Source organism: Eptatretus burgeri, unplaced genomic scaffold (genome assembly GCF_056783735.1).
Source record: "Eptatretus burgeri isolate ZD-2024b unplaced genomic scaffold, Ebu_testis_v1 Ebu_testis_scaffold_3154, whole genome shotgun sequence".
NCBI classification, from domain to species: domain Eukaryota; kingdom Metazoa; phylum Chordata; class Myxini; order Myxiniformes; family Myxinidae; genus Eptatretus; species Eptatretus burgeri.
In genome coordinates, this window is record NW_028225102.1 from 430,001 (window position 1) to 455,788 (window position 25,788).

A 25,788-nucleotide genomic window follows, 5' to 3' on the forward strand; every position below is an offset into this window, starting at 1 on the left:
ACCACAGTTTGTGTTCTGAGATCATTGTACAAGAAACTCTTTAATTATGTGCATGATCAAGTTCCGTGGAAGAACGTGCACCGAAGCAGTACGCGTGCTTTGGCTTCGTTTACGTACAAACTCAGGCGATTTGTATTTTCGGGAGCGATCGAGGCAGCTGTCTGTTGCCTATACACCGCCCAAATAAAGGGACCTGTCAGAAGAATGTGTTGCATGCATGGAACAACATCACCCGTAGAATGAGTACTGTGCTCGTAATCCAACCGTTGGGACCACACTCTGTACAGAGCATCGGTGCTGCCGAAGCAGTCTCCTCGTAATAATAAGAGTGAAGTTGAGATTTTACACCCCATGTATACTGTTGGGGATTTGGGGCGGTAAGGATCACGAGGTCGGGAGTTGTCCAATCCTCAAATTGGCCGACCATCCTGAAAGCCGACAAACCGGAGATAACTCTGCCTCTCGACGGGTGGCCAAGCAACCACCGACGCCATCGAAGACATTTAATTCATGCAGAGTCCAGCGTCCGAATCCGCTTTACCTCTCCGGAGAATGAAACCCGTCAGAAAAAGAAAAAAAAAACCTAAGTGGTGGTTTAGTACTCATATTGGGTCTAAGAAGCTCTGAGGAACCATTAACAGCTGGGGGACACTCATTGTATAATAAACAAACCCTGCTGCAGGTATAACCCCCCCCCTTTCCTATAGGGGGAGGCTTCTCAAGATGAAGCTGCACGAAAAACATTGTCACACACACACCTGCTGATGAAATTAATTGAAGATACCCGAAGTCGTTCAGTGCGGTATCGGTCCGCCAAGATGAGCATGTCCAGCGCATTCTCCACCGAGAGGTTTGCACACAGTGCCCTCTCACACATCGTCTCCAACTGATCGAGTGCATACTACGGAGGACACGCAAGTCGGGGCACACACAAACGAGGCAAATTATTCTCTTTATCTTTCAACCTCGACACAGGAATGCTGCTTGACGGAGCGCTACTTTGGCTTTCCTATTCACCGCGCGGTAGATGAGACAGACGATCGCAATGCTGTGAGGAGCTAGCGTCCCAAAACCGAAAACACAAATATATAATTTAAGGTCCAAAACGAAACGGTTCATCCTGGATCACCAAAGATGATGTACCTACAAACACAATGATTGTGAAATACACCGTCCGAGAAAGCTGGCATCACCCCTTCCAGGCACACCATCCGACATTATGTAAATGGAACACGACCACCAGCAATTGCGGGGCCGAGATGGCTGTTGGCGTTGTGTTCGTGTTGAGTGGAGCAGTCGGCAGAGTTTGAACAGGCTTGCAATTCGACGATTTAACTCGCAATACGTTCGTTCTTCACACAATTAACATGACCATCCATTTACATAAATCCAGCCAACGTTGTCTCTTCCTCGCCCACCCTCCTTTAACACACCTACCGAGTTAACCTAATTTCAACACATTGCTGTAGTCGTCAGACTCGTCCTAGTTGCCCAGTCCGAATCCCAACAAAGCGGTTGCGCCGGCCAATTGCACCGGGTGCTCCGCACTGGTGTTCCGCCCTGTTGGCTGTGTTAATGGACTCCAACGGAACACCCGAACCGATCAGGCGACGCACTCATGTGTGCCGTACATCCAATGAGCCAAATTCGCGATTCGAGCGAAGACCCGGATGCGGCCTCGGTCTTGCAATGGGCGCTACTCACCCGAACCCAAGCTGCCCTTTAACGGACATGTATAACTCCTACACTCGTGACCAAAACACTCAAATTCACCCAGACACCAAGTGGATTGTAAAGTGCATTGGGAGCACAAAGGGGGTGGGAACACAAAGAAAATGGAAAACAATTATTTAGAACCCCAAAACCCATACCCACCCCAAGTCGGTGAACAAACGGATTCTGAAATTATCGAAGTACTTAACGGGTCCTTATTTACACCTCAATAGTCAGACAAGAGATTCAGACGGTGGACAGAAAAGAGAATCGGACAAGACCGATTACTCGGGTGGCTTACGGCAGGACGCAGCGACTCCCAAGTGGAGATAGTCTTGCGGGAAACAGTTTGTGTCACAGACATGAAGCCGGTATTAGCGGGGAAGTGGGTGCGGCCTGCAGTGGCGCAATGTCAGGAGGCTTCAGCCTGAACAGGGATGTGCGACAGAGAAAACAGTGCAGTTCATGCTCGGCTTCCCAGCAAGGTCTCCGTGTATCTCCTCGCAAGTCGTTCGCAACACGCCATTTTATAGCCTCTGCCACTCACCCACATCCAACTCGACGAGCTCCCCTCCAACCGCCCTGATCCCATCTCGGCTCCCATTGGCTCGTACCCAGTCTGTTGGCAGAACAACCCTTGCCGACCTTTCATCACGCAGATGGTGATGCGATGCTAAAGGGGTGCGAGTCGGGATGGTGGTGATCGGCATTTCCCACCTAAACTAGTGCCTGATGGCCTGTCGGCACATTTTAAAGGACATCAAAGACAGATTGCAAAGGAAAGGACATTAAAAAAAATGTGTCAAGGGGAAGTGGTTTTTGACACACACACATGGAGGGAGGAAAGACGACGGCTTTCTGTCCATATAACGACGCATATCTTGAAATCACAAATAAATTACCAAACCCTTATTCTAAACATGCACGATGGGAAATAAATAACTATCGCTATATTACACAAAGTTGCCCCCTAGAAGGCATTCCCACAACAACATGAAAGGCCTTTCGTCTGACAGCACGAGGCACACGATCATCTCCAAGCTTTCTCTTCATGTTCCACTCAAAAAATAAAAAGTGCGTCCCTTTACATTGTGCACGCTCTGATTAAAGCTTCACTGTGTTCATCCAAATCAGTTAATTCATTAAAAATACCCGAATATTTCTGACACACACAACGCCAAGACAAGCATGGACGATGGATTGTAATGGCTATTATTTGTAAGACAGCAGAGGGAACACTCCATTCACATCTATTCCTTGTATAAAGATTAAGAAGAAGAAGAGTTCATTGCTTTTGAAGGGAGCCGTGAATCACTCTGTAAAAGGTCATTTAAAATCCCATAAAGTCCTGTGCGGTGTGAACAAAACGAAGCACACAATTGTAAAATGGAGGAGGTTATGAGGATGACGGTTGTTTTTCCTCCTCCGAGGAGGAAAGATTGGAGCACTGGACCTGCGGCTTCTCAAGACCCTGTCCGGATGTTGAAACCCAAATTTGGTGTCATTCTGACTGGTTGGCCTGGAGAAGAAGAATTTTGAAGGAATTTACTCAGTCTGCCATGATGACCCATCTGAAGTCACATGACCGCAACGAGCTTCTCAATCCCTGTTACCAAGTCAAGAGCGGAACCTTGCAGCCAAATTTCACCCGGATGTGCCCACCGGTTTGGTCGGACAAGTCGAAATAGGAGACGGACAGACGGCGCACGAGGACGACATCTTATCCAGAATTCCCAATTCCACCAAAGTTAAAAATGGACATTCGTGGGACAATGTATCCGCTATGACTTGCACAACACAAATGTATGAACATTCAAACAAACAAGTTTCAAATCGAGCACTTTGCAACAAACTCCTCTGCCTCAACTTGCTGGTTCATCGATCTCTCTCGTTCCGCAGGCCCTCATCCGTACCTTGTGTGCCGCTTTCAGGAGATCGTCCGCCATTGTCTCCAGGTTTGGTGCTCGGCCGGTGTAGACAAAACACAACATTTCTTTGAAGACTTCTGCCTCCATATCCACAATTTCCACTTGATTCTAAGGGGTAGCAATTTTCACTTATCCGTGCAAACAGAAAATTCTGAAGAAAGATCAACACATGGGGGGGGGGGGGGGGAACAAAACTTTAAAAGCAATTTTGCCGGTCCTCGAATGGCGGTGCGCTTCAATATTTACAAGATGCTAAATGGCGAGTATCTGCTGTCAGGCAGCTTGAAGTTTCCAACCTAAACACTGCTATCCATCCTTTGGGACCATACTGCGTGCAGAGCGTTGGTGCTGCCGAAACAGTCTCCTTGGCCATTAGGCAAAATCCTGGACGGGTCGCCGCTCCGACACAGGATAACCCTGCTGTGGGGACAGGAAAGATTCCAAAACCTTCCGGCCAAACAAAGCTGACATGGGTAACCCGTCTTTGTCCTATCAAGAATATCCTTTCGAATGTACCTTCTCCCGTTTTCACACGAGGATGCACTTTCACTCAAAACGTTGTGGACGGATTATGACAGAACTTGGTGCCCATGAGACTTTGGATCAGATCCGGTCGATCAGTGGGGTACAAACCGTAAATTATTCAGCCTGGCGGAGGTACGTGCTCCACCGAGTGCCGTCCTAGTTCAACTTGTCATCTGAGATTAGTTTAAATGATGCGAGAAATCAAATCTTTCAAACAAAAGCAAATGTACCTTGATGGTTTCTTCCACCTGATGTTGAAAAATACCATTGAATACTGCAGAGCGTGCTGGGGGAGGGCGAAAGAAAGACAGAAGAGAGCATGAAACATCCTGATATATATATTTATACTGGGACTTGGTAAGGCCAGATTGTATTTTGTTCCAACAAATGTCGTCTGCCACATGGACACATTGTGTTTCGTCCACTAATCACAACCAGGAAGCACCATTGATGATATTAAGCAGTCAGGGAAAGTATTGCTGGTTTTATGAAATTCTCCTGACTTGGACCAACATCGTCATCGTTGGGACAGCGTCATGCCTGCCAACCCCGAAGGGCACCCAGCGGTTCATGTGAGGCGATGTCAAAAGCTGTCAGCAAGCAGATGAAAAGCGAAGCTTCCTTGACCTTCAACGTTGTAGGTGACGAGAGGAGGGGTGGAGGAGCGAGGAACACCCTTCATCAAATTTGACAGTTGCTGGCTAATCTCTTCCAGCGTTTGGGTCATGTCCGTTTCCCCCAGCCCCTCTTCCCGATCCCGAACCTCCGCCTGCTGGACTGTCACCGTCGGCCTCTCAAGCCCCTGACTCATCTGCCTCCACGAGGTCAGCCTCGCCGCGCACTCAGCCACCCGATGAACGGTGGACGAATCCTGCAGCTCCACAAGAGCTCGCACTTCAGTATCCAGAAGAGCTGAGAAAATTTTGTCTCACGCCAATCGATTCCATGCCTCCACTGATAGGTCCCGATGTGCGATCCTCACCGATTTGGTGGATGTCCTGGACCAGCTCCTGCAATGTCTCACCTGGCTTTCACCTGAGGTGCTGGAGCTGAGCCCACACCAGATAGCAATTTACTGCCAACCAGAACCGACAGCTCAGGCAATCACAAATGTGAGTGTTGCTCAACATCCCCTCTGGGACCATGTGTGAACACAGCCGCTGCTGGCCCCCACAATGTCACCACCAAATTCCCGGTACGCTCCCGCTCGTTCCACCTCTTCAGCTGAGAAACGCATTCAAATTGCGTCATGAAGGCTTCAAGGCTTCCCGACCCATCATCTGATCCTTCATAAATTTAATTGACCGACTCACCTCCTCTCATAGATTCTCCTGAGCCTGTGCAACCTCCTCCTTCAGGGCTCTGTCCCGGACCTGCAGCTGCCCCATTACCAACCCACTCACTGGACGTGCCACGCGCGTCTCCCACAGGCCTTCATCTACATCCCCATTACCAACCTCGTTGCCCATGATTTTCCGTTCATCTAAACGAGCTTCCATTCCCTTTACCCCTTCGTTTATGAAATAATCAATAACTTCTATTGACAATACAGAAGAGGAGGGGACCATGGGGGACGAATGTCTTTGGAGGGGGGCTCGGGGGAGGTGGTGGAGCACCCACAGAAACAAAAGAGGAATTTTGTGTGGAGACAAAGCCACAAACGCTCCGTTGGGTCGTCGTTGGTAGAAGGGGGTTGGGGATGTTTGATGTTAGGGGGGCGATAGAAAAGTATATCACACCACACCTTGACTTATCACGATATTAATATTAAACATGATGGTCCAGGGAATGACCTGTAACCGAGAATTTCACGGCAGGATGACCTTGCAAGAGGATAAATGAACCCAGGTGGGCTCGACACCCCACCAGCTCGATTGCTACAAAAAACAAAAATGAGTGAAACACATGAAAGAGAGAGAGAGAGAGAGAGAGAGAGAGAGAGAGAGAGAGAGAGAGAGAGAGAGAGAGAGAGAGAGAGAGAGAGAGAGAGAGAGAGAGAGAGAGAGAGAGAGAGAGAGAGAGAGAGAGAGAGAGAGAGAGAGAGAGAGAGAGAGAGAGAGAGAGAGCACATGACCTTTGATCTGTTCAATCTAAAATTGAAGCAGTTCATCTTTGTATTATAATCTGTGCGTTTTTCAAGTACGTTGGAAAACCAGACTCGGTGGTGTAATTGTTGGAGCAAGCACTCCAAGCCTGGGAGGATGGTGGTTTGTAACCCGGCTGAGTCGCACCAAAGACATTAAAACACTTCCTTGCTTGACGTTCAGCATTTCTAAGGATAGAACATGGCCAAACAACCACAGGTTGGTAATAATAGGGCAGCCTTTGATGGGCCTCCAAGCCTCCTCCTCCGTCAAATGTTCGTTTGAAGGAAACATCCCATTATTATCTCTTGAGTGGTTCATAAGTTATTGCAGTCACACATATTTTCAAATAACGGGCACTTGACCTTTTCAACCCAAAATTTAATCCGTTCGTACGTGTGTTATAGTCTATAGTTCGGAGAAGTTTGGTCAAAATCTCTTTGGCAGTTAACAAGTTATCATGGTAACTAAAATCTGCTACCTTCAGCTAAAGGTGACATGACCTTTGACCCAAAAATCTTATGAGTTGACCTTTGCATCAAACCACTTACTTCCATCAAGTTTCATCAAAATCCCTTCAGAGGTTCACAAGTTATCACAGTAACGAAAATCTGCTCCCTTTCGCTGAAGGTCATGTGACCTTTGACCCTTTGAACCCAAAATCTAATCAGTTCATCTTTGCACCACAACACACCCTTGCACCAAGTTTGTTAAAAATCCCTTCAGTGGTTCACAAATTATCGTGACGACAAACAATGATCACGGGTGGACGAACGCACGGACGTACACCCCAAAAACATAATGCGTCACAGCGTGAAGTTCAGTGCTTGCCATGTGGGGCCTCCTTCGAGAGCTCAAACACGAGGTCCGCAGATCGGGCAAGGTCTGCCCTGTACGGCGGGTTTTGGATGACCTCCCACTGAAGTTTGATGATGGTGCCTGCTGTCACGCATGCGGCGGGAGGTCTGGGATTGTCCTGTTGTCGGAGCATACCTCGGGACAGGAGACCGGGATGACACCTGCGAATCTCGTTCGCAATTTGTGGAGCTGATCATGGTCTGATTTTTTTTTTGGAATGGCTCCAGATTTTCCAGCATTGAAGGATATGTTCATCGATCAGACCAGAATCGAATCAATTCCAGTGGGAATGGGGTAGCGTGAGACTCAATGTGGAGTCGGCTGGAAAAAAGGAAGAGAGGGTTTTCCAGAGCATTGGATGGGTCATTTGAAGAGATGAGGAACAAGACTGGGCCCAGCAGACATGCTTTGGGAACGCCAATCTCCACTGAGAGAGGGGAAGAGAGAATTCCATTGTTCGCAACATACTGACTCTGTGAATGGAGGAATTCAGAAATCCAAGAAGGAAGGTGGCCTTGAATTCCACAGGCAGAGAGCTTGGCAAGCAAAGCAGGATGCGAGACTGTATCGAATGCTCGAGATGTGTCGAGACGGGTATTGGAACACACGTTATTAGTCTCCAGTCACAATACGAGATGGGACGTCATCCCCTTCATTCAGGCTGGACTGGTTCTGAAATGCAAGGGCTTCGCTCCCTTGTCTCCCAGGTCTCCTGGGAAATGCGGTCTCCCAGGACGCTGTTCGCACACTTCGCCTTCTGCAAGCTTTTCCATCCATCCGTGCACATTTCTTCCTTCGGTCCAGTTGTGATGCCCCACACTACACACCCATTGTGCAAAGTGTAATTCCATTCCATATGTTCCACCCAAAGAAAACAGATAACGACTCGTTGTTCTCAACATTTACACGTCTTGGTTACCGATTTCGAGTTGCCACCAAGCAACCACAGGTTATCGCCCAATTAGCCGACAATGCAGGGTTTCCAAACGATATTTCTGGAAGGAGACAGGTATGTACGTCACGTGTGAGTCACTGGAATGAAAAGTGACGTCATTTGACTCACCCTCTTACTTATGAAGAAACAAAAGTAAATATAACTGCAGCACGAGAAGGTGTTGTAAAAATGTTGAGCACACCCACCACTTCACATCATCATCATCAGCCTCGGCAGAGAATGATGAACTTTGCAGAACTTCACCCGTCTCTTCCCGACAGAAGCTAAAGTTGTCGATGGTCCACACAGAAGAACATTTCACAACATTCATCTGAGAGGAGACATCAACGCATTCCAGGTACAAAAAGCCAAGCAAGCCAAACATTTTTTTCTCCTCTCTGGATGTTCCACATTAATAATTATAACATCAGCATTAACAAAACTTGGTGAATTATGCTTTCACATGCCATTTACAGTTTGTTTCAATAACGCGTGCATCAAAAGTTATAAAAGTTCGAAGTTTGCACAAGGGTTTATGCCGTTATGGACTGGGCCCGTTAATGCCGAGTTACTGGAGGAATCTGCGTATGTCCGTGGGTGCGAGTGTCCGGTCCGTGGGTGCGAGTGTCCGGTGGTGGGTTAAGGGGTTTTTAATTGTCATTCACTGTTATTGCTTCTCTTACATTCCCGCCTCTGTGTACTTTCGTGAGAGTCATTGAAATTGGCACGACTGCTTATGGACTAATCTGGGCACGGGTAATCAGCATCCACCACAAGACCGTGCTGTGCGCTCACCGGCTCCTCTCGGCAGTTGATTGTGATCGGGCACACGACACCGATGAGCACGACGTATCAACTGGCTCGGTAGTCCCACCAGCAAAGTATCGTGGCGATCGACGCAAGCATGCATGATCCAGCTCAGGAGCACAAATTAATCGGCCAGCATGGCCACTTTGACGCGGCCCACCACTATTCGTACCAGGTCACTGGGATGATCCGATGGCCACAACTATATATATATATATGAAAAACAATGACCCACCCACATCTCTCACCTGTGAATGGAGGGAATAACCAATTAGCTCTCTCCTCATCAATGAAAACCTGGTGGCTCGGATTGGATAAATAAATTGACGACTCCCACGCTCTTCCAGCCAAAGAAGCTGCATAAAGCAACCATGAAAGGCTACCAAAGTTAAGGCTTTGCTGTTTCAAAACTTTAGGACATCACAGGTTATGAAGGTTGTGGTCAACTTTCATCGGAATTGTGTGTATAGTTTCCGAGAAGAAAGAAAATACAGGTTCGGGGAGGGGGCACCCCCCTCCCCCCATCCTTCCCCCATAGATCCCGATTTTTTTTGTAATGGCGTGAACAACATTTGGTACATCAAGAGTGATGAAAGTTGTGGTCAAACTTCATCAAAATAAAAAAACAATACCTATTTTGTGGGGTCAAACCTGAAGCCCCCTGAGACCACTGGTCTTCGAGGACCCCCTTCGAGCACGATCGTTTTAATGCCGTGAACAAACTTCATTTCCAAACACTAATATCATTTCAGCCAAATTTGGTCAGAATCCCATCAGCAATTTCAAAAGAAGTTGCAAGTGTTTACGAATGGATGGACCGACGGACGGATGACGCGTCAATCCATAAGCTCCCTCGACCTATGTTCCAGGTGAGCCAAAAATGAGGCCAGCAATCGATAAATCAACGAACATAAACAACAGAAATCATATTTATTCTCAGAGTCGCATAAATATGCAGGTGAAAAAAAAAAAAAGATCAGTCACACAGGTGAACTCACATCCATACCTGTGTGTAACACCAACTCTCCGCAAATGGTACAATGGGCTTCTCCGTCGGTGGAGGAGTTGGGATCCATGACATACTTCAACAGAACACACTAAAACAACAGTGACAAGAAAAACAGGTGTAAAAAGGTAAATAACATATTTTTGAAGTGTTCATACCGCACAACACCAAGTGTTGATATCATGGCAGCACGTGGAAGATAGTACGACGCATAAGTAGAGGAGCAAAAATAACTCGGCAAGACAAAAGGGAATATGAAAAGGACGTAGCCAAGAATATTCAACATCAAGGCAAGACATTCTTTAAGTATAAGAGAATGAAAGGGTTAACCGTTTAGAGGAGTGTGGGTCCATTGAGGAATAACACAGGACAATTGGTGGATAATGAGGGTGACATGGCATGCTTTAATATTGTTATGGATGGGGTCTCGGGGGTAAAATGGGGCATACGTTGGAATAGTTATTTCATTGTGCATGTCAGAATAAGTGTGATGTAATTTCCATTTCAATCTGTCCTGAAATGGCCTTTCTTCTTTCGTTTACAGCCAATCGGCGAAGCCCACGAGCGTAATTGTCGGGTCAGTGCTGCGACAAGAGAATTGCAAAAGACATGCCCAAACGGTCGTGGCCAAAAAATATTGACACCCTTGTACTTTTTTTTCAAATAAAACACCATTTCTTTCAAAAAAAAATTGTTGAAATTAAAAAATATATATTTTGGGATCCACAAATGTATTTCTTTGGTTTGCAGTGGAAAAAATTCCTAAATCTGAGATTATTCGACACACAAATCCGAAAATGTACCGGACAATGTTATCGGCACCTTTTACAAGTTGTTGGAAATAATTAGATTTCAAGCAGGTGATTCTCCTTCGCTTTGGAATTGAACTCACCCGTGGTGAGGTGCGGGTGTCTGCAATATAAAAAAAATCACTCATTCAACCAGTTTGAGTGGAGAAAAGGAGTCATTGTGCTGTTTTGTGTCACTGTGTGTCCCGCAATGAGCACGGAGAAAAGAAAGAAAGCCAGAGAATTGTCTGAGGAGGTCAGACACAAGATTTTATCCAAGCATGGACAACCTCAAGGCTACAAGTCCATCTCCAGAGATCTTGATGTCCCTGTGTCCACCGTACACAATGTTATCAGGAAGTTTAAAGCCCACGGCACTGTCGCCAACCTCCCTGGACGTGGCCGCAAGAGAAAACTTGATCGAAGATCGCAGCGACGGATTGTTTCGAATGGTGGAGAAAGCACCTCGATGAACTGCCAGACAGATTCAAGCTGATCTTCAGATTGCATGGTTCGGCAGTTTGAGCTCGCACCATCCGTCGCCAACTCGATGAAAGGGGATTCTACGCGAGGATTTACGATTTAAAAGGATTTATTAAGTTCTGAATTTTAAAAAAAAAAGAAAAAAAAAAGGTTCTGTAAATTAGCGGTGACATCAAGAATTGTGGACACAAAATACTTTTTGTCAATTTAAACTTATTTTTTGGAGAAAAATTGAGAATTATTTGATAAAAAAGTGCAAGGGTGCCGTTGTGTTTGGCCACGACCGCATGTGGACACCATCGGGGCTCAAGACTGTGGGGCTGTCGCTGTCCATGTGGGTGGAATGTTCCGGGCTGCGCTGGAAAATGTCCGTGCTATTCCATTGTTCCACTGTTCCATTACCTGCTCATTATTCCTCCCATTCAAGGCATCAACCATCCTCTCCCCTCCCCCACTATTTATTCCGTTCTCTTCTTCCATCTCCTTCTCTTAAAGAAGACACATAAACAGAGTCCTAATCTTGTAGAAATAAAAATAGGACCGCGGGTCCTTCAGCTCACCTGACTGAAGCCCAGGTGAGCTAAAAAAAAAAAAAAAAATCGAGGCTTGTAGCACAACTCTGTTCTCATTTGAAATCCTAATTGTAATGTAGAAGGTGAAGAGGAAATGACATTTTATTTTAAACAAAACCGCGGTCACGATGGACTAAACCAACACACACAACGTGTCACAGACGGATGGATTCTTGGTGGAAACCGACCTGGGAAAACGTGTCGTGATCGAGAAACGGTGAAACCGGAAACTCGCTTTTAATCACGTGACGGAAACAATCACTTCCGGGTTACCTTGCTTACAAAGTTCATCGACTCTTTATTTAACATTTCCTTCCTTGTTTTTAAACCGACAATTTACTTCCACATGAGAAGGAACGTAAAAAGTATGTAAAAAAATCCCGTCATGCATTCTATGAAGCAATATTTCATGAAACCAAATTGTGTTTATACACCGCACAATGTTTAACGGTGTCAATATTCACGATAAGGAGGTTAAAATATTATTTTTTTTTCGAAGTGCATGTCTGTATGAGCTTTCAACGTACGGTTTGTCGGTAATAATGCCGGCACGGTCTGTTATGTCCGCACGCTGACATGTTACCTCAGCGATGTGAGCTCGTGCTTGTTCACGCCTTTTGCTTTACGACTACTGTACTGTTTTACGGCGCCCCTTCCTGTTTTACGGCGCTCCCGCCATTTTGTGAGATGAGGGATTAAGGGTTTATCTTCCCGCCTGTTTGAACTCGTCACCCTCTTGACCGCTTCCTCAGGTAAAACTTCTTTGTGTCGAGGTGTAAAGGAGAGGGAGAGGGGTGAAGAGAGGAGATGGAGCTGAACGAATGACCTGCGTGGGAACCAGGTAACCGGGTGATCATCATGGAAGCTCAACGGACACGGCAGCCGGTCCGGACTCCGTCTGAAGTGAGGATCCAAAGGCGTCTGTCGCAGGCAAAGCGACGATCCGAACTGTCCGACTGGGACAACAGACTCCGCCGGTTGTTACCCAATGATGACCTGGAAGGACACCGACCCAAGGAACGTCGGCAGGTACAAGTCCCGTGATCACGTGACCCACACGGTCGTTATTTGTTCGTTCGAGTGGTGAAACACTCGTTTCGTTCTCCACCACAAGTGTGGGTTCGATTCCCGTGGATATTCACTCTCACTGAGCCACACTTAGTCAGTGTGGTGAAGAGGTTAACCGGCTCTCAGGTTACCTTGGGCGAGGAGGTTAACCGGCTCTCAGGTAACTTTGGGTGAGGAGGTTAACCGGCTCTCAGGTTACCTTGGGTGAGGAGGTTAACCGGCTCTCAGGTTACCTTGGGTGAGGAGGTTAACCGGCTCTCAGGTTACCTTGGGTGAGGAGGTTAACCGGCTCTCAGGTTACCTTGGGTGAGGAGGTTAACCGGCTCTCAGGTAACCTTGGGTGAGGAGGTTAACCGGCTCTCAGGTTACCTTGGGCGAGGAGGTAAACCGGCTCTCAGGTTACCTTGGGCGAGGAGGTAAACCGGCTCTCAGATTACCTTGGGTGAGGATCATCAATCCACAGGGAATCGTTCACAACGAAGATACCATGAACGTTGACCACCACGTTTGTATTACCACACAACCTCACTGATACCACACAACCTCTCATAATGACCACACAACCTCTCCATTTACCACACAACCATTATAACCACACAACCACTCCATTTACCACACAACCATTATAACCACACAACCACTCTATTTACCACACAACCTCTCAATAAAACCACACAATCTCTCCATTTACCACACAACCTCTCATAATGACCACACAACCTCTCCATTTACCACACAACCATTATAACCACACAACCACTCTATTTACCACACAACCTCTCACTAAAACCACGCATTCTCTCCATTTACCACACAACCTCTCATAATGACCACACAACCTCTCCATTTACCACACAACCATTATAACCACACAACCACTCTATTTACCACACAACCTCTCAATAAAACCACACAATCTCTTCATTTACCACACAACCTCTCATAATGACCACACAACCTCTCCATTTACCACACAACCATTATAACCACACAACCACTCTATTTACCACACCATTATAACCACACAACCTCTCCATTTACCACACAACTATTATAATCACACAACCACTATTTACCACACAACCTCTCACTAAAACCACGCATTCTTTCCATTTGCCACACAACCTCTCACAATAACCACACAACCTCTCCATTTACCACACAACCTTTAAAACCACACATTCTCTCCATTTACCGCACATAATTATCTTCAACGGAAGCTAATTGGATGGTCCTGTGGGTTCACCAACAACCTTACAAAGGGGAAGTGAAATGTGCACCTCACCAAGGTCTTCAAAACAAATCCCATAAGTAAAGACCCTTCCGACCTTCTGAAGGTCTTCTGGACAACACACTCAGGTCATTTCATTCAAGGAAGATGTAACGTTTCCGATGATTGTGGTGAGGGTTGAGTGTGGTTAACCATGTTCATTGCCCCGTTCATTACCACGTCTCGTTGAGTTTCCCCTCACATTCGATGTTGAGATCATCGTGGACCCGAGTGCTGTGTTCTTACAGATAAGAAATCTGAAGAAAGCCAAACGATTCATCCAGAACCTGGAAGAGACGTTAACGTCTCTCCTCGAGAAGCTCGGTAACACTCTCACACTCCACGCGTTCCACTTAATGTCCAGCCATGTTGGTTCGTTATTGGCCAGGCGCGAGTACTTCGGTACCTGTGCTTTAAAGGTAATCCTCCCGTGTGCTGTGCAGGAGAGACGAGCACTGCACATTCACACCTGGCGAACCTACACGATGTGGGACTCGAGTTTCTGCAATTATACTGCAGTGTAAGAGCAATTATACTACAGTGTAAGAGCAATTATACTGCAGTGTAAGAGCAATTATACTGCAGTGTAAGAGCAATTATACTACAGTGTAAGAGCAATTATACTGCAGTGTAAGAGCAATTATACTGCAGTGTAAGAGCAATTATACTGCAGTGTAAGAGCAATTATACTACAGTGTAAGAGCAATTATACTGCAGTGTAAGAGCAATTATACTACAGTGTAAGAGCAATTATACTGCAGTGTAAGAGCAATTATACTACAGTGTAAGAGCAATTATACTGCAGTGTAAGAGCAATTATACTGCAGTGTAAGAGCAATTATACTGCAGTGTAAGAGCAATTATACTGCAGTGTAAGAGCAATTATACTACAGTGTAAGAGCAATTATACTGCAGTGTAAGAGCAATTATACTGCAGTGTAAGAGCAATTATACTACAGTGTAAGAGCAATTATACTGCAGTGTAAGAGCAATTATACTACAGTGTAAGAGCAATTATACTGCAGTGTAAGAGCAATTATACTGCAGTGTAAGAGCAATTATACTGCAGTGTAAGAGCAATTATACTACAGTGTAAGAGCAATTATACTGCAGTGTAAGAGCAATTATACTACAGTGTAAGAGCAATTATACTACAGTGTAAGAGCAATTATACTACAGTGTAAGAGCAATTATACTACAGTGTAAGAGCAATTATACTGCAGTGTAAGAGCGTGTGTCCTCATCCCAGCTGTTACCACACCCAGGTGGTTTATTGTTGTTTGAGTGGTTGTTCGTGTGTCCCTCATGGTGTTTGTATCTGGAATAACCGAATGGCGATGAATCAATCTGTGCTTATTGTTCGCTCACAAGTCGGAGTGGAGGCCATTTTTATTAGCTGGCCTGTTCGAAGAACAGAGAGCTGTAGCGATACCCCCGGCGTGAGCGTGAAAATGTTAAAGTTTTTGGTGCAAGTTATTTTTTCCTTTCTCATGTTTTTATCTTCCACACTATTTTTTATACGCCTGATATATATATATATATATATATATATATATATATATATATATATATATATATATATATATATATATATATATATATATATATATATATATATCGGGGCGTATAATGTGATACCGGTCGTCCGTCCGTTCGTCTGTCTGTCTGTCTGTCTGTCCGTCCATCCATCCGTTCCTGTCCGCACTCTAACTCACAAAGTTTTCAACTTTCACGTTTCATATTTGGTGCAGAGGTACAGACTGGAGAGACGGTGTGTTGTGATATACGTTCGTCATCTAATGTGGTTGCCATGGCAACCAGGATGATGTTTTCCCTCTGTTCCTGTCCGCACTCGAACTCCCAAAGTTTTCAACTTTCACATTTCATATTTGCTACATCGGTACAGACTGTGGAGACGGTGTGTCGCGACATACGTTCGTCATCTAAAGTGGTTGCCATGGCAACCAGGATGCTGTTTTTTCATCTGTTCCTGTCCGCACTTTAACTCCCACCTGGTATTATATTATATTAATTAAACAGCTCAGTGGGATTTGAACTCAGGATCCTTGGATTCCAAGCCCACCACCTGAACCATTAAACCAACAACACCAGGCATACAAATTCACATTTTCAATTTTCTTGACTCAATATGTATATTGTCTCCAGCTCTTATATTATATATATATATATATATATATATATATATATATATATATATATATATATATATATATATATATATATATATATATTGTTACAGAAATGGCCCTTATGGGACTGCTAAATATAGGATTAGCTCAGTTCCCCCGTTAAATTCATCCAGAGATAGGTTGTTTGGTAAAGTGTACGATAAATGTGTGTCGGGAGGTGTAAAAGACTTTTTATGTTCATACGGTGGTGAAACAGGGGCTCGATCTTCTTCCTCCCCTCTACGGACAATAGGCCCCTCCCAGTCGGCTGAGGGGGTGTGGCCTCGAGAGAGAGGTGCGGCCTGGAAAGGCAGTGACGCGAAGGGGCGTGGCTTTTTGTCGGCAGTCGCCTGGAGAGGGGGTTGAAGAAACGAGGGCGACAAGTGAGCTCTGAGTTTTGGAGAACGGCAGTCGCTGAGAGAAGGAACAAAAGATCGGTGTGTGGAAACAGTCGCTCTCGAGGTGCGACGTGTTTTTTGAAAGGGAGAGAAACAACGAGGCCTCAGGTTGAGGCTCAGTTCTGAGCTTGGGAAACTGCAGTCGGCTTTGAGAGGCTGCCTGGACGTGGAGTCGACGATCGACTCGTACGGGGAGGTGATCGACCGATTCGGCCTGCGTCTCGCCGCGGAGCCCCCGTACTTGTTCACAAAGCAACTGCTCGTCACGTTTGCCGATCCGCTGGCTGGAGCCTGTCAACCTCGATTTGGGCCTCGTCTGGAGGGCAGGCCGGGCCGGGATTTGTGTGCTGGACCGTGAGAGAGATCAGCTGAGGCCCATCTTCGACCCTACGCGAGGTCAGAGCGGGAGTGCTCCGCCGTCATTTCTTGCCGCGCGGCGCGTTCGAGCTGGGAGTCCGAACAGCTTCGGGAATTAAAGTCCATGAGCCATCACCAAGTACTCTGTCTGCATGCATGCTGTCTGTCTGTCTGTTTTGTCTGCACGTGTTGTATAAGGCATATTTCAGTAGTGATCCCCTCGAAACCTTTCGACCGTGGTCCAGATTTGATTTGATTTTATGCTTGAGCGGATCGGAGGAAAAACTTGCAAATTATAAAGAAAATGGAGTCGCAAAATGGCGGCGCGGCTCCATGTCGGCGCGACACCAATCGAGAGAGGGCTAATTACAGCGCAACGAACTGTGCGGCGCGAAGGAAACGCTCCCGCCCACCGGTTCAGGCCTCGTGGACACGGTATACGCCGGGACAGACGAATGAGGACGCCAACGCATACATTCATGAGCTTCATGGACGCTTGTCGGATGCCTTGGACCAGTGGGAGTGTGCTGATAACTATGTAGAAGAATTGCAGATTGAATTGGACGAGGCACGGCGGCGCGGAGACGAGGTTCAGGAGAATTGTGTGCATGGGGAGTCACAGCAATTGGCCGATGCACAGGAACGAATTCGGGGGCTGGAAAAGGACTTGGCCAACGCAGACTGGGTTCATGAGGATTATGTGCACACGGAAGCACAACGATTGGCCGATGCACAGGAACAAATTCGGGGGCTGGAGGAGGAATTAACCAGCACAGTCGAGGAACCACATGGAGAAACGACACAAGTAGATTGGTTGCGTGGGTTTTTGTTACAAAAGGCGAGCGAACTGAATAAAAGAAAAGAGGAGGAGCAAATTAATAATTCTCGGGATAGGAAGAACTTGGAGGAAGAATGGGGGAAAAGCTAGAAAAGAAAAAAATGTGAACACGATTTGGAATTGAAACAAATGAAGGAAGGGTTTACCCGAAGGTTGGAACATGAGAGGAGCGAACTGAACAAAAGAATAGAGGAGGAACAAATTAGTAACTCTCGGGATAGGAAGAACTTGGAGGAAGGATGGAAAACAAAGCTAGAAAAGGAAAAAAGGGAAACACGATTTGGAATTGAGACAACTGAAGGAAGAGGTAAGAACAGGCAATCAGGAAAGAGAAAGAACGGAAGATAAAAAGAGGAGAGGAATGGCTATAGACCATGGGCCAATAGTCGAAACCATCCCCCCTCCCATCCCCCCCTGGGGATTTTTGCAGACTATCATTTTTGAATAGCCTGTTATATGTCTTTTTGAAATCTGCTTGTCTGCAAGCAGAGTTTTGGTGGAATAAAAGTATAGGCGATGTTAACTGTACCTTGCTGACGCAATTTTGATAATTTTAGGAATGGGGGGGGTTGGGTGAGATTTTGCTATATTCTTGTGTACTTTTGAGTGAATCGTGCTGAATTTCACCTTGCTGTATTTAGAAAAGCTGTTCTTTATAAAAAAAAACATGAAGAAAAATTTAATTGACCCGAAGATCAATGACGTCACAGTGACGTCATAAGAGAAAATGATATTTTTGAGCATTTTTCTCCAATCATCTCCAACATGTTGATTATTACTTAGCAGAATTAATTCAGATGCTCTCATTATCACACGGATATGAACATCAATCACTTGTCATATTATCAATTAACCATCGCTATAAATTGAACTGAAATCAAATTGAAATGATGCGTTTTATTTTTTGCATGTGCCAATGTTCGTTTCCAATTCGCAAATCTCAGCATTCGTGGACAAACATCAAGGATTATTGAAGCATATCTTGATAAACAATAAATCCACCAATATATATATATATATGTGGGCCAGGTTCTCTGAAGCTATCAAGAACAAGTTTAAACTTGTGACATTGGGTATATTTGCAAATGGTACTGTAGAGTCTAACAACTTACAACCGTTCACGTGGTGAAACTCGTGGCAGTGTTCTCTATAAGTTCCAATGTACTGGCTCTATAATAACGGACAAGCACGAAGGCAAACATGGAAAATTATTCCTCTGTATCTTCAAAAATGACATCTTCAAAACTCTCAACTTCTGGAAGGTCCTCTTCCTCTTCATCCTCATCTTCCGGTTCATCGTACAAATCCACAAGCTCTTTCGGCATCAAATCTCCCTCCGTCCACTGGAAATCCAATTCGCCATCTATGCATCAATATCTTGCGCAAATTTCAGCAGCAACAAGAATACATCTGTGTCTGGTGAACCAAATTACAATTGTGGACTCAGATGAGGAATGTGAAGCCACGTGTAGGCAGTGCAGAATCATCCTTGTGTCTGATTCCTCTTGAGTTCGAATGTAGCTCCTCCACATCTTCTGATTCAGTGGTTTTCCCATCTGAGCTTGTGATGGATGTGCAGTCTCTCTCGCAGGCAAACAGGATTCTTCTTTCGACCAGTTTTGCAGAGTACTTTGGCGTTTTCCATTCCAGCAGAAGCAGTTTGGTAAGTTGGGTTTTATTCTTTTGAGTTACGCAGAAACTTCTTACAGTCACGTGGGATCTTCGTAAGCGGACTCTTGGTGCAGTGCGTTGACGATGCTCCTCTGTGTTCTCTCTCTGCTTCTTTGATCGACATGTCTCTGTAAGTATCAGTCACGAAGTCTATCCGTCGTACTTTAGGAAGTTGTGCCAACAGACTTTCAGCCAGCTCACCAAATGTTTCTGGGATGGAAACTTGTGTCTGTAGTAGGGCATTTCCATCGATTATGTAACTCGTGCTTTTGTTGGTCGGTCGCTGTGACAAGTTAGCATGTGTCCCTCCAGGGTATGCATTAGCTTGGCCTTGTCTGTTTTCGTTGGGGATCCTGTAGCTGTTGCTGGAGCCCATGGAATGGGCCGCAATGGATAACTGAGGACCTTTTCCACGCTTATGTTGTATTTAAGAGCCAGCAATATCAATTGGCCAAACACATTCCGTTGTGCAACAACATTCTTAGCTTTTTTTGTCTGTCCCTGTAACTTTAACTGACTTTGCTGGTGACGCAAATGTTTTGAGTTTCTGTTTCTTGATTGGTTCGTGGAAACTCTTTTCTTTCTTGATTAGCCTTTCTTTTACAAATGCTTCGTGTAATATCTTCCCACGATTGTCCGCTGATAGAAGATCCTGCTCAACTTCGGGTGGAGCTGGTACTCCTGATGACAGACAATAGAGGACATCTTTATCCTCGACATCGAAAGGGTTAATGAAGCTTGTGATGGCATCAACAACCTTGCGAACATCGGTTTCACTGCGGAGTATTTCTGAGGTCCTTATATCATTGTGTGTTGAACATCCTTGACTCTCCATTCCTGTCAGGTCCATGGTGGCTTGGACATAACCTGCCCGAGAGTGTCTTGTCATACACCATCTGTAGTAAGCAGAATAGTTTCTGCTGAATCCAATAATTCCCCCGTGAGATTTTGCATGTCGATTGATGGTTTGTTCAATGGTAAGATCAACTGCATTTCTCGATGACTGTCCCTCGGATCTGTCCACACTGAATCCATTTAACCGCAAAAGCTCTTGAGCTCCAGGATGGGAACTGGGGAGGTTTAGGAGAGTCCGCATGTGGAATATCTTGCATAATTCGTTGTATATCGAATTATGTCCGTTGTATATCTTGCATAATTTGGTCGGTCATCGCTGAAAAACATGCGATACAGGTTTTGCAGACACCACAGATGAAGAACCAAATTGTTCTCTTTGGTTACTCTGAGAAACATCAAGACCAGCCATACTTTATCCATATAATCCAACCAAAACTGAGCGGTTTTCCCCATTATTCCCTTGCGAACCTATTCCTTGAAACTGTTGTGGAGCATCAGCAGCCGTGTGCAGCTATTGTTAGCCAGAGTTTCCGATAGATTCTCCTAACTTGGAATGAGTGATAAGCGTGGCAGGAGGCCTCTTGTTTCGTCTCCAATAATCTGCCCCTCTGATGTCTCGAAAGCCCTCAACAACAGACGCTCTCAGGCTTCAAGTGTTAGCCTGTGAACACGCAATGCTCTGTTGTCATGTTTACCGGACATCACTTTGTTGGACCCACTGGCACAGATTCCAGCTTCCACTACTATTTCCTCAAAGCCACTGGACTGAAGCCGTTTTCCAAGAGCACCAAGATATGCGCAGGAATGTGTGAAAAACACCCATCCTGACAATTACGTCTTGAAACAAACGGTTATTCTTCCATACAAGAGCATATGCTTTTTTTGCCACCGCCAGATCAAACGTCACGATTGTGTCGTGCTGGCCCACTTCTCTGGATGCTGCCTGGGAAAGTTTCAGGCGGTGTTGGACAGTGGCATTCTCAGTAACCGGGGCATTCACTGGAGCCATGTAGTCAACTGTGGATAACACATCTTTGTCATCTTTGCTATTCGCTGTCATGGTTACCCAACCAGCCCATCCAGGTACCATCTGGGTTGCGTTCTGCAGCAGTGCCCTGCAAAATACCCACACTTATCAGACCATTGGGCCCAAGTTTCTGTGTCTGTTTGTGGGGCATCACTGATGGATACTACAAGGGATGGTTCAGTCTTGGTATTGTTACGTTTGAGGGGGGGGGTATGCATTCAAAGGGTAATTAGGATGTTTAATTAGGTATGCCATGCTGTTCGAGTTTACCAGGATCTCGATGTAATAAGTAGCAATTCAGTGGTGATAAGTTGTCTAGTAAATGTCCATTTCTTCAAGGGGGGAAATGATAATTGTCACGTAATTAGATAGGGACACGGGATAGGGTAAGTGTGTCTGCGTAAACCCTTTTGGTATTCTCTGGAGACTGGCCGTGACGTCACAGGACAGTGCAGCGGATGGCTCCGCCCCGTGATCACGATTGGCAGAAGGCGACGGCGGTGGGCCAATAAACGGCTCGATTGGAAGTGACGAGGACAGGAGGATAAAAAGGTTCTGTTCGGGGTCGAAAAGGAAGAGGAGGAAGATCGGGACAAAAAGATCGTGTTTTTTTGGTGTGGAGGCTGTTGCGCGGAGAGCGTACTTGTTGTTGTGCTGATTCGATCGTGTTCTTCATCGTGTCTTGAAGCCTTGCTGAGCCTCGTGCCTCACCTTGGTTGGCTCTGGGGTTCTGCTGACTCGGAGTACGGGGTCGAACGGCGGGCGGACCTGCCTCCCTCTCCTGCTCGCAACTTGGCGCCAGAACTGGTTCCCTGGCGGCTGTGAGCGGACTTGGGCCAGGACCAGGAGGTTGACAGCACCACGGTTTCTCCTGCCCCCCCTGACGAGAGCAAGGCCAGCTTGTCCTACGCCGATCCAGGGACAGTTGCGTCCACACCACGGTCCAGCCTGACCACCAGAAATAGCTACGTTGTGTGTGTGTGTGTGTGTGTGTGTGTGTGTGTGTGTGTGTGTGTGTGTGTGTGTGTGTGTGTGTGTGTGTGTGTGTGTGTGTGTGTGTGTGTGTGTGTGCTTGGCGCCTTAGAGGGTTTGAGATCTGTATATTCATTGGAATTGTCTGTGTTTTTCCCCACGCCCGATCCCACACCATCCCGTCGAATCGCCCCCGATCCCTCTTCTTGCCGAGTCTTGTTATTTCTGGTAATAATAAAAACAAATAAACATCATCAACTCAGTGAAAAGTGACTGGTGCCACCTTCCTCGTCCCGTTTGCAGTAGAGCGATTAGAACCGCCATGTTTGGGTTATAAATAAATAAACCGCCTCCATCGTTTCGGCTCATTCTACATTGGCGGGACTGTTCAAGTCCCGTGGACGTCACAGTATTGACAAAACATGGCTCTATCTCTTGAGGATTGTAAACGACTGAGCGCTGCTTGTTCTTGAGAACGGGAACTTGAATGCAAGAGGGGTTGCTGCAAGCATCTGCAAGAACCTCCCGGATCATTATCCCATGGGCCGTGTGTGTTGTGCCAGTACCCGAAGGTGTTTCTTCGTTCAGGTCAAAATTGTCCCAGCAGAGATGATTAACAACATTTCCGGCTGGCTCAATTGAAGGTGGAATAACGCCTTCTCTCTCCACTATGCTCTTACACATGGCCGTTTCCAGTTCCAGCAAACGAGAGTAGGAAACACTGTCCATATCGATTCAATAGAGTGACTATTTCAGCACTACCAGTCAAATGCCTTAGTGTCATACCCAGAAGAAGGTGTTTGGGCATTGTCCATTGCCCTCTTGTCAAAGCTTGGCAAATATCTTCAGCAAAGGAATCAACCAATCTGCTTCTTTCCGTCGACGCATCTGCAAATTTCTTTCCAGTAATCACCCAGGAGAGAAAATCTTGCAATTGAGGAGGTGGGTGGACAATTCCACTAAGTAAGAAGCTCGGTGAAGGTGGCCAAGGCATCTCTGTGGATTCTTCTTTGGAGCCAAGAATAAGTCTTCTTAGGAGTAGTGCTGCTTCTTCAAGGCGTTTCAGGTCGGATGCAGCAACCTCAAATGCAGACTCGATGGCCTGACCTTTTGGAACTTCCGTCGAATACACAAGTTCACTCCTGTAATTAGGTTGCCAAAACTGTATTTTGCTTCCAAATTTCTTTGTCAACTTTGCTTTTATCTTTGTCAGTTTTGTAATTGACATTGTAAAATTCGGGGCTATTGCTCAACATAAACTGCAAATATCGGTCCTTGAGCATTGTAACTCTTTCAACGTTAGCCCCATGGATAATGCTGTTCTCAACATCTTGGCAGACATGCTCAAATGCAGCTTCATGAGCATTCTGTTGTTCCACGACAGAAGTGTCTACATCAGTTTTTTTTCATGCCGATCATCTGTGCGTGTATAATGCTTACGACACGACGGATGGTATTGGCATCTTTCATTTTCTCAGCGATTCGTTCCCTCACTCCCCTTCCAATGAGCCAAAGAAGCAGGCCATATGGGGATGTGAAAACTTTGATTGGAAATTGTACCGAAAGTGATTGCAAGATTGAGAGATGACAGAAGGCATAAGAGTGGCACGGGTGGATTTGGGAGATAATTGAAAAAAAGTGATGGAGACATTGCAGGTGGAGCGTTAAACACACCTGAAACAAGTGGATGACAAGGAGTGACTTGTTTGAGGGAGGATTGAAGTGCCTGGTTGGAACCATGCAGCTGTTCCATGATGCTGGTGAAGAGATTTTGATGTCTCGGTTAAATTGTTGGAAATAAACGATTGGGGCAGTATGGAGGAGGCCAATGGACGACGGACGTAGAGACAAATTAATTGGGGTTTGATGACAGAGTGTACCAGTTAAATTTGATTACCAAGTGGGATCCGAGGGACTGGTGTGTTGTTGTTTTCACATAAACGTGAAAGGTGTTGGATGGTGTTGTGGGCTGGGTGTGCGGCATTGTGGAATGAATGACTAAAGTGTTTGGGTGAATGGCGTGATTGTGCAGATGAGGAGAGTGAGTGCGAACAACGTACCTTGTCGGTAGGAGTCTCTTAACCAAGTTAGTGCAGGTTGGGGGGACTTAGAGGATTTGACATGGATTCTGGCTGCTGTTCCATTGTGCAGGCAGACTGCGAGGGGTAGGTGCAGGCCAAGGTATGGGGATACTGGTTGGTAGTGTGACAGGGTATGGGAAGTTGGTGAGTCGGGAAATAGAGCAGCAGGGCTTTGGGGGTTCCTGGCAGGTGAAGGCTGTCAGAGGTGCCAGGAGAGCACCGTATGGTTCAGTGCCAGGAGAGCACAGTATGGGTGCTATGAGAGCACAGTATGGGGGCAAGAGAGAGCCACCCCTTAGTTCGGAGCGCCAGAAGCACGCTCAGGTGAACCCCGAGGTCGCTGGGTGTCCTCCACCCCTGATTGGAAGCAGGCAAAGAGGCCTAGTAGTAGTCACACTCCCCAGCCAGCGAGTTATGACTGGCACCACCCAATGGAAAAAGACAAAGAAGGGCCTTGCCCAGGTTTAATAAAATGGAACAGTGTGTCAGGTCGGGAAAAATGCGTCATGAGGATCATTCTTGCCATAGCAGGGGTTGTTGCATGGTCTCGAGCTTAAAGTAAATGGTTATGTTCGATGGACTCTCCTCCGCACCATTCATGTGTGACACCTGGTACCAGTAGTGTTGATGGGAGAAATTGTTGGCAAGGGCCAGGCGAGGTCACCCTCTCCAAGTGCCAGAGAGGCCACCAGTATGTCATGAGCACACATCCACGAAGATAACAGTTAAGTAGGAAACACACCATCCTGTCCGTAAAAGGAAGAAGAAAAAAAGAGAGAAAGAAAAAAAAAAGAGAACTTAACCAAAACAAGTCAGGCAAGGAAGGTTAAGGGTACACTCCATCTCACCTGGTCTGAGGTCATCACACCCATTTGCGTCCTCAAGAACGCCTCCGAACTGCATTTGTTTACCATCGATATCACCATGCCACCATTGCTGTGTCACCTGCTGTCCAACACAAGGCTTGTTGCCTGCTGCTGCTTGTGAGTAGGCCATATGGGCTGAAGCATTTTTGTGGGCCATTGAGGCCAAAGTGCTTTTGTGGGCCGTTGCGGCCGAAGATTCATGCCATTTTGTTGATTCAGTGGGCCGAATAACTCTTTGTGAGATTAGGCCACTGGGCCGACTGAACTCACTTGGTAAGAGGCCAATAAGGCCAAGAAGTGAGGAAACCCTCAGGGGTGAATGGACAATACTGCCGGGAGGGGGCATGAAGGAGCGAACATGTTAAAGAACTTTGAACCTTTGAATGTTCTGCTCCTATGCAAATGTGGTGTTAAAATTAAAATTGAATGCCCTCCCGTTCAAATCCATAATTAGAATGTTAAATAATGTGCATAGAGTGTGAATTTGTTTGTTAGATT

General features: G+C 46.1%; 2 protein-coding genes across 8 annotated transcripts in view; one reads left to right on the forward strand and one right to left on the reverse strand.

The window, feature by feature from the left end:
• LOC147006764 (speckle-type POZ protein-like) overlaps nucleotides 1-25,788 on the reverse strand; it is a 54,123-nt gene that overhangs the window by 400 nt on the left and 27,935 nt on the right. Inside the window, exons 3-8 of one of the 7 annotated variants that reach the window (XR_015054613.1) lie at nucleotides 9,856-9,946; nucleotides 4,397-4,452; nucleotides 3,627-3,749; nucleotides 2,261-2,450; nucleotides 2,015-2,140; nucleotides 766-901 (exon numbers count right to left, since the gene is read on the reverse strand). Coding sequence is in view for 4 of the 7 variants with exons in the window: in XM_085867942.1 (XP_085724068.1) it covers nucleotides 759-901; nucleotides 3,627-3,749; nucleotides 4,397-4,452; nucleotides 9,856-9,946; nucleotides 11,687-11,755 (482 nt within the window). In the remaining 3 variants the exon portion in view is untranslated. Of the gene's footprint in view, nucleotides 1-758; nucleotides 902-2,014; nucleotides 2,451-3,626; nucleotides 3,750-4,396; nucleotides 4,453-8,248; nucleotides 8,374-9,847; nucleotides 9,947-11,686; nucleotides 11,812-12,225; nucleotides 12,292-25,788 lie in introns of those variants that run through there. The other 6 variants (XR_015054614.1, XM_085867943.1, XM_085867942.1 and 3 more) reach the window with 6 other exon arrangements.
• The window catches only part of LOC147006765 (netrin-1-like), a 76,894-nt gene continuing 63,455 nt past the window's right edge, over nucleotides 12,350-25,788 (forward strand). The window contains exon 1 of the mRNA XM_085867934.1: nucleotides 12,350-12,727. The gene's annotated coding sequence lies outside the window, so the exon portion shown is untranslated. The remainder of the gene's footprint in view (nucleotides 12,728-25,788) is intronic.